General features: G+C 38.1%; 1 protein-coding gene across 1 annotated transcript in view; it reads right to left on the bottom strand.

Annotated features, from left to right (window-relative positions):
* Nucleotides 1–3,993: 3,993 nt before the first annotated feature.
* The window catches only part of UBE3C (ubiquitin protein ligase E3C), a 72,631-nt gene continuing 66,827 nt past the window's right edge, over nt 3,994–9,797 (bottom strand). The window contains exon 23 of the mRNA XM_017819398.1: nt 3,994–7,857. Coding sequence (XP_017674887.1) covers nt 7,687–7,857 — 171 coding nt within the window. The 3' untranslated portion in view covers nt 3,994–7,686. The remainder of the gene's footprint in view (nt 7,858–9,797) is intronic.

Genomic DNA, 9,797 nt, shown 5'->3' with positions numbered 1-9,797 from the left:
ACCTGGGAACATGAGGGAAAGGTCTGGTTCACTTCTCCCAACTTCAGCTGTCTCAGAGTCAAGTACCTGGTTTAAAGCCACTGACTACGAAGAGGGAGAGGAGGAGGGGGCACCTCCAGGGCTCAATTCATTCCACCCACTTTGGAGATGTGTTTTAGGAAAGAAAGATCTGCCCAGCCCTGTCCCTGGGCTGCTTCTCTTCATCGGAAGTGCCTCGACAGCCTCTTTACAGATGGTTGAAGTTAAATGTGATGAATTCAGGCCTAACTGGTAGCTATAACCTAATGATGGAAATAATGTGGCAGCATTCCAGGAGGTATTAGCAATTCACATAGTTCCCAGATTCTTCTTCTATTATTTATGGAGGTCAATTATGAAAAGCCCATCAGAACACAAGAAATGCTTAAAAATGCTGCATTAGAGAGACATTAATATTAGTCCTTTTGAGGTGGTAATGGTTGTAGCCTTCCCAGCCTGCTGCTCTGCCCTGCTGCTTAATGCATCCAGTTTTTCTATTTACAGATTTACAGATTCTATTTTTGGTTTTAACAAAGATTATGAGCAAATGTATCAAAGACTGTTCTCACGTCATTTAATTACAGTATTGCTGGCAAAGTAATTCTGGAAAGTGCCACAATTAAATATAAGCATTAACTTTTTGCTGATAGCTTATCAGAAACAATTAGACTTGAAATATGGGCAATACACCTAGTGTTTAAAACTTTCAGTAGAAGCGTTAGAAGCACAAAATAACCAATTTTCATTAGCATTCTCCAGTGGTTTTTTTGCCGAGCACAGCCTCAATTTTTCTCCGTACAGTGCTTCTTAGGTAATCTAGAGGCTGGAAGTTTATCTGGACTCCACTTTGTAAGCAAAAGCCTGAGCCAAGTGGATGCTTTTGAAAGTGGTTAAAATATTTCAGCATAGCTGGTGGTTTTGCCAGTTCCTCCCAAAGCATCAGATGTGTTCTGCTGATTATTTGGGGTCTGCAGACAACAACCCGGGAACTGTTGTGGGCAGTAGGATCTCACAGCTTATGCCAAGTGCTTATTCCTTGCAAGGACAGCTTGATCAGCATTTATGTTCATTAACTTGATCAGGGATATGCTTTCTTATCCATATGCCAATGGCAAATATTAGTTAATTCTATGTAAGTTTCCATCAATAACCAGATAGATGTACTAGGTAATTAGACCTAAAATATCTCTGCAGAACTCTGAGCTCTGCTGCTGTTTGCCTGAAAGTGCAGAGGAGAAACGCAGTGAAGCAGAGTAATTAAAATAATTATTCTTAATGTAACAAAGAGAATTATTCTTTATTAAAGACACAAGGTCTAGAAGGAAACAATTCCTTCCGAAGGTCTGTTTGACAACATACAGCAAAACTACATAGCAACTGAGGAGAGATGCTTTTCCCAGGTCTAACATTTGGGCAAGCAGCAGTAACAAGATGATCTGAAATAACACCATCTGGTGAATGCCTGTTTCCTTCTTCAGCAATCAAGAACTATGTGTAACTATAAACAAAGAATAAAATAGAAATAATGCAAAACTACTTTTCAGTTAAATGTTACACAGAATGAACAAACAGCTGCTCTGGGAATGCAGAAAAGACTGATGTTAAATATAGTAGGACATTTGAGCACGCTGCTTCTATAAATACACGAACAGACTTTGCAAACAGAATGTGTGTTTTCTACAGAGCTGTGGACAGGGGAACTTAGCCCCGGATTGGAGAGCAACTATTCTGGCATTAAATGTAGCAACAGTTTAACCATCATACAGGAAAAGTTCATCCCTTGACAGCATGAAATCAAGCTGCAGGACATCTGTGCCTGCCTTTATGTCCCATTGGTGCCAGTCAGAATTCCCATGTTTCTCCTGTTTGACCGTGTGATGTGCTTTGCTGGATTCTGGGCTACCCAGGCTCTAGAAAACAGCCAATTTACAGAAGTTTGTCCAAGAGGTTGCTCTTCTAGATGTTTGATATTGTTGCTGGCAGAAGAAATGGATACACATTTAGGTGAATTAGTACCAGTCCTATGTTTTTTGCATCAATGTTTAGCCTTGTATCTGTAAAAATTTGTGAAAATAATTCAGAGCTCAGTTTTTACCAAGTCTGCTATTTTGCACTCGTAAGAGATTTGCAAAATCCTTGAAGAGTCAAAGCAGCACTGGAAATTGAAAAAGGAAAGCCATAAAATCTTAAATTCAACCCTACCTGGGTAAGTGCCACTGATTAACAACTACAGGCATCTGACAAGGAAGAAGAGTTAGTGTCATCTACTCGCTTCCCAGTCACATCAAAGTCCACAAAAGGTATTTAGATAACTAACAAATGTATTTGTGTTCACTAACAAGCAAGTCAGAAAGATGATTAAGGCTTTGGAGCGTGTGTCATATGAGGAGAGGCTGAGAGAACTGGGGCTGTTCAGCCTGGAGAAGGCTCTGATTCCTTACTACCACCCAGTGACAGAACAAGAGGCAATGGATACAAATTGGAATAAAAGAAATGTGTTTAAACTTGATTTAAAAATGTTTTATTGTAAAGTTAATTGAACACTGAAAACAGGTGGCCCAGAGAAACTGTGGATCCACAGAGACATTCCAGACTCCGTGGGGCAAGGTCACAGAATCACAGAACATGCTGGGTTGGAATGGGTCCACAAGGATCATCAAGTGCAACTCCTGGCCCTGCACAGGACCATCCCCAAGAGTCACATCATGTGCCTGAGGGTGTCATCCAAATGCTTCCTGAGCTCTGTCAGGCTGGTGCTGTGACCACTGCCCTGGGGAGCCTGTTCCAGTGCCCAACCACCCTCTGGGGGAAGAACCTTTTCCTAATATCCAACCTAAACCTCCCCTGAGACAGCTCCAGACCATGCCCTCGGGTCCCATCCGTGGTCACCAGAGAGATGAGATCAGGTCTTGAGCAACCTGCTGTAGGTGACCCTGCTTTGAGCAGAGGGGTTGGACGAGGTGATCTCCAGACATTCCTGCTGACTGCAACCACCATTCTGTTCCTTGAAATGGATTTAACTGGTATAACTTCATAATCACTTTTTGCCTTGTGTTATCTCTCTACACTTGTGAGAAACTTAATGAGCTTTCCAGACTATCAGATACATACTGAAAGACAGGCAAGACACTTGGGCATTTGTTTTCTATTAATGCTACAAGTTATGAGATGCCCCACATGATGAGTTTTCTGTAATTTTATGTTAATCACATTTTAGTGGCAGCTAAGCTGAAGTATTTATGCTGCTATTTCTAAGTATTAAAAAACAAACACGCACAATATTAACTTTATAAATACTACAGTGGAACTAAAAGCGTATTTAGCAATGAAAATAAATAAGCAAAGGGAAGCAGAAAATTGTCATTATCAAAGGAGACAAAAAAATTAAACTGCACCTTCAGAGGAGCCCACATATGTGCTAAAATTCCAGAAGAAGCTGAAAGAGATGTTTTTGTACATGTTTACTGACAGAGCAGCATTCTTCACTATGAATTATAGCTTCTCAGGTTTTTTATCCATGGAGTTTCGTTCTAAGAAGTCTCTTCAAAGCACATCAAGTGATGTTAGCTCTGCTGTTTGAAAGACACACTGAAACAAAGCCAAACCTGAGAGCTGCAGCTTGGCTGACAGAGTGGGAACTTCACAGCTCAAAAACTGAAGGTACAAATCATTCTGAAGCAGTAGAATCATAGGACGGTTTAGGTTGTAAAAGACCTCTGAGATCATCGAGTCCAACCAGTAACCCAGCACTGCCAAGCCCACCACCAAACCATGTCCCTGAGTGCCACATCTACATGTCTTTTAAATCCCTCCAGGGATGGTGACTCCACCACTGCCCTGGGCAGCCTGTTCCAACAGTAGTAACTTCCAGATCAACGAGCAGTTAATGATCAGCCTCTTTTGGAACCTATTCAGTATCATCAATCTTTAAAAAGAAAATGCCCAATTTACTGCAAAAAATGAAAGAAAAGAGTGTTTCTGCAGAGTTTCAAGAAAACTCAAATTATTTTATTCACAAAAGCATAAGTCCATAAAAATATAGATATCCTGATCAGTTTTACAGACCATGTTCATTTCTTCTCTCCTTCACTGACAGGCAAAGCATTATGAAAAAAAAAGTAACAAGCATTTACATCACAAACCATTATTAACACAGAGTCATGTATATGAGCAAATGTTGTAGAGTTTTTGCATATAATTATAAATACAAAAAAATCACAGATCCAACAAAATATTCTTCTATTGTTTTTTCCTTTTATTTTCTGTGCTGTACTATTTTTCAGTGGTGAAAAGAGTATGTGCTGTCTCACTGGCATTTAACAAACAGTTTTTGGTATAAACTGAAATTTATGACCTCACTGCACTCAAAGTGTCTTCTTTGAATTCCATACCACGTTATAGCATCAAATTAGGATGTTTGTGCTGTATTATTCAAGTGGTACCAAAAAAACTGTCCACATTGCTACTAATAGCATCAGGAAGCTCTCCTTTTTTTTTAAATTATGGAGCAGCCCACACAAAAATAACTGAAGATATCCTCACTGTTCAAATCAAACTTCTGTCAGCTCAGTGTTTACACGAGAAACTGGAGGAAAATCTTTCCTCTTTTGTAGATATACAAATGCTCCCTAGAAATCATGAAAGAGTTTTATGAAATTTATGCAAGTTTGGCTTTCGGGACAATGATGGAAGACAACTGAGATTAAGGAACAAGGCCAATCATTTCTGTTGTGGTTTGTTGTGTTTTATTTTTTTTTAATCCAGCTAATAGGACTAAACCCCTATCTGGAAAAATTCTCATTGAGATAAACAGACCAACTGCTAATTTTATTTCTTTATTCCATTTTTAATGCCTGTTAATTCTGTAGAGATGAAAAATTTGTAACCTCTTCCGTCATACAGACCTTGACAAAAATGTTTTTAGAACAGGTTACCCATTTATTTGAAAACAAAAACCAATCATAAAATGCTGTCATTTTTCCAAAAACAAGTACTGAACTAGGAGGACGAAACACTGTAGTACAGAAATTTACTGTAAGGGTTATCTTGTACAGAAACCAACCCCAAACCCATAATTATTACTGCCATAATTCTGATGGTCAAATCTACAAGAATATTTCAGCTTACTTGCATGGTGTTTACTGCCTCTGCCTACCTAAACTCTAGGAGCATCACAACTGGGAGACAGTTTGCTCTTCTTCTGAAAAACAGAAAATCCAGTTTCATATAGAAACAATTCTCGCTGTGTAAGTGCTGTAAGAGATCATTTCAACCCTCCAGCTCCTCAGGACATGACTAACTACACGCCTGTGTTACTTCTCATACCTTGCTCCTTAAAATATCCAGCAACAGATCATGGAAAAGCAGGAACTTGTGCTTCGTCCTGACTCTCTGAAAACAGCTGGCAGAAGTGTAAGCACTGGTTGCCAAAGGAAAGTCCCCCACTCCTCTCACTGCAGTCTGAGGGAGGTGAAGCTGTTGCAGCACAGACTTCCAGGCCTGCAGAATGAAATCTGGGCTGCAACTGTTCTCAGTGACCTGCCAGTGTCAGAATTTCACACTTACTGTACAGAATATACAAACAAGGTCACCGAGTGCTACATACCAAAGAAATAAAATGTCGGAGTATTTTCAGCCAACTCAAGTTCTCTAGGGAAGTTTTCTGCAGCTCTGTGATTCCTGCAGTTACACCCCTCTGCAGCTCACACTTCCCCCAGCCTAAACTCCCTGTGGAACTCGCTGCTTCCCTGGTCACAGACAGGAATAGTGTGCACTGTCTCCTTTTGAAAAGCAGAAAGCAAACGTTACCAGGACTTGGCATGACTCCAATACAATCTTCAAAATACAAATATTTAATAGAAAAATTTAATTTAATTTTACAAAATACAGATACAACACTACCCAATGTAGTAAAATAATGGAACTGAAAAATAATTTTAAAATATTTAAAGCATTAGGTTCTAAAATAAATAATGCTATCTAAAAGAAGTGTTCAGGTTTTGCAATTAGGAGGAGGCAGTTCCACTATTACTGATCTCTTTTTCAACTTCTTTACAAGTTCCATAATTTATGTAGAAAAATATACAAGAAAAGAATTTGGGATAAAGAATAGGTTGGGTATGTAATACTTAACATAAATAAAAAGCCTAAAGCAAAACCAAAAAGAAAACCAATTGTTTTATTTCTGTACATCAAGACTACAAATAGTATTTTAACACTTCATTTATTACCCAAATTAAGAAATTATACATTTTTATATGGTTACTAGTAAACATCTTAAAAGCACTCAGTTTTCCCACATTTAAAAGGATATTGCTGGTTACTGCTTATTAAATAGGAAATCCAGCGGAGTTTCCAGTAACAGCAAAATATTTTTTTGCATAAGAGATGAATACAAATTTGATTGTAATTTTTGATGATTTAAAATATAAAACTAAAGTTCAGAGGGATGCAGTTATGAATCTTACAGTCTGAACTATAATTCTTTTTTAAATTGACTGCAGTTTGCATATGAAACCCTACGATGTGCCTACTACTAGAGGATCAGCTCCTTCCATATGAAAGCAATTTTTCCCCCAGATATCAAATTTTATTAAGCAGCATATTCCCACTTACTTTTCACAGCAGAAATACTGCAGGGCGATGGATATAAAGGGTTTTTAATCACAAAAAAAAATTAATTTGATTAGTTCTACGGCACAGATATGGTATTTAAGATGGAAATAAATGATAGGGAAAAGGAATGTGAACACCACAGGCTTCACATATAAAAGATAAAGCCTGATAACTTTGGTTCAAATAATTTTAATAATTGTAACACGTATATTTTTCCAAAGTGATGATTTTTGTTTGTACTGTGTATGCAACAGGAGTCTGATTCATTTGAAATAAACCAACCAACCAAAAAACCTGTACGGGCACAAAAGACAGAAACAGGACAGAGAAAACCTGGATACTCACATCCATTCAGAACAGTGTCCAAGTGGTAATGATGCAGCCAGGCTGCCAGGGCACTGCTGACTCATATCCAATTTTCCATGGACAAGGACCTCCGGGTCCCTTTCCACAGCTGGTCTCCAGCCCCTCATTCCCCAGTCTATACACACAACCACTTGGTGATTGCCCATCTCTCTAGGACTTGTAAACGATTCCAGAACGCAAGTAAAGATGTTAGGTTACCAGTAATGAGCATTTTCATCCTCAGTTCTGGGATATCTGCAAACATCTGCTTCCCTTCTATCTAAAAGATTAATTGCAGGATGTTAGCCCTGTCTCATCCCAATGCACTACATGGTACGCAACTTTATTGCCAGTTTGTAATATTATTTATGTTTGAACAGCACAAAGCCAAAGCTTCATCTTTGGTTAATTTCACTGAGATGTCACTGTTCTTTAAATGTGCTCTTTCTTCACATAAACACAGAAATCAGCCACACTGCACACGGCATTCATTGTTTTGAATCATAAAGCGGTGTCAACATAATATTCAGTAATGAAAGCTAAGAAATCGTGTTTAGAAATGAAACCTATTTGAGGGCATTTGATAAGACACAAGAGCTGCAGAAATCTAGATAGAATTCCCTTAAAACTGCTTGGGTATGGGTGCTGCTTATAGAGTAGGCACTGGTTAGTTCCTCTGCAGATCATCCAAATAAGCATCAGTTCGACTCAGCTTAATTCAAATCCAGCAGCACATTCAATGGCATAAAGAAGTTTGCTTCTCATCAGATTCTCATCATAAAACTCAGGAAGCTTCAGCAAGTTCATGCAGGTACTGGCAGTAGGTAGCCTGTCTAAATCAGATCCTCCATTGTGAATGCAAAATGCAGGATATAACTCCTGGAAAATGCAACAACAACAAAAAAAAACATATCAAAAAAAGATATACAAGCCAAAACCTACTCTGTAGTAGCTGGCACACATTTTTCTAGGAAGTAAATCACTAGATTAGCACCTGTCACAATTACATACTCAAATAGCATTTTCTTTCATTCCTGGTAGCACCAAAACCACTCTTGAATTATGTAGTACCTCGCTCTACCTTGTCCCCACCAAGATCCACTGATTTGCAAAACACAAGGCAATTTATTTGGCTCTAAGGAGAATATAATGATTTGTTATTGTTCATACAGTCTATCATACACATTTACAATGCCACAAAAAAAATAACACAGATATGCAGAGTGAGTCCATAATGATATAACCTTGTCAAATCCTGATTATTCTTCTGATGTGATAACACACTTTAAAATATTTTGTATGTAATATTTCATTGTTTTAATAATATCCCTTTTTTTTCTTCTGAGAAAGAGTATAGTGAAAAAAAAATATTTATTTTTTTACCTCTAAAGCACTGCTTTTGCTGGCAAGACAGTATTCGTCTTATCAAATGCCTGCCTGAGGTAAAAAAGTTCTGATTTTAGAAACTGGAGAAAAATTCCAGCTCCAAAGGCAAAAGGTCAATGAGATTCTAAGCTAAATTATTGTTCAAATGGAGGCCTTAAAAGTATTTCACAGCTAAAATGCTGCATTTTTAGTGTTCCTTTCAAAATGCTAATGGAATTCCCCTACTTTAGCTTTAAAAATGGAAAAATGGAGTTCTAAATTGAAATGTCATGCCAAGGGCACCATTTGTTGCATAATTAAATACTATACAGCGGGAAAATGCAATAGTTTGGAAGTGAAAAGTATCATCAATTTATTATGTGACCTGATTGGAACTTAACAATTTCCAACCACGCTTTAATGATTTTTTTTTTGTCCGTAACAATGACATTTTTTAAACTTATTAAACTTTGATTAGCTTTAGTAAATGTTATTCTGAACCTGACTCTGGCAGTGAAAGTTTAAAATTTTAAAATGATGCATAGTTAGACTGTGCTATCTATAAGCTATGAATGTTAAGACATTTCCTTATCTTAAATTAACATGCACTAACTTGAAGAAAACACGCCAGTTCCACAATATAAAGCATACAGAAGATTTCAGAGTGATAACCCAGAAATTGTGTTTCCCTCAGAAAAACACAGGACAAATATATTACAAGAGTGCAAACAAATTTTGAAGATCATCTACCACCAACATACATATGTTCAGTAATTTGGCCAGTAATACTCAGCACTCCTGTGGCTTCACACTCTTCACCTTCAAAGCATTAAACAACACACTGTCACAGGCTAACAGGACATTACTGCTGATGACAATACCAGTTACCCACTTCATTTTTCTGGCAAACATTTCCTGCAAGCCCCTGGTTTGGTGGTAAATCCCTGTTAACAAGATACTACTGCAGTCAGTTCTTCCATATTTTCCTAGCCAAATATGTTAAAAGTCAGTTCGTGGCCTATCTCCCAAGTGCACACACAAACTTCAGCTTTCCACATTCAGCTGTGTCACCATCAGCCTTAACATTTTTAGACTTTTGATTCATTTCCTCCATCTCTTCAAATGTCACACTGGCTACCTCAAAGCTGGGTACCTACATCTGCATTTCCTCCTCTCCCCTTGTAATTAAAGAGGATGACAACAAATGGAGACTTCTGTTTAACTGGTTTCCACACAGCTGTTTCCCAGTTCTCCCTCACACAACTGATGTGCACTGTTCTATCTTGGTCTCATCCTACAGTTTTCTAATTGTCCTTCCTGCTGTCCTGTTCATTGCTAGAGTCCTGTACAGTGATATTCACATGGTCTTGGGAAGTTTAGGAGAAATGCTTGCAGGCTTTTAAATAATCAGTCACGTAAATCAGTCAATGAATACCCTAGATAGGATTCACGTG

This window comes from Lepidothrix coronata, unplaced genomic scaffold (genome assembly GCF_001604755.1).
Source record: "Lepidothrix coronata isolate B3197 unplaced genomic scaffold, Lepidothrix_coronata-1.0 Scaffold74, whole genome shotgun sequence".
In the NCBI taxonomy this organism is placed as follows: domain Eukaryota; kingdom Metazoa; phylum Chordata; class Aves; order Passeriformes; family Pipridae; genus Lepidothrix; species Lepidothrix coronata.
The sequence above is the reverse complement of the archived record's forward strand: the minus strand, read 5'-3'. Positions and strand labels throughout refer to the sequence as shown.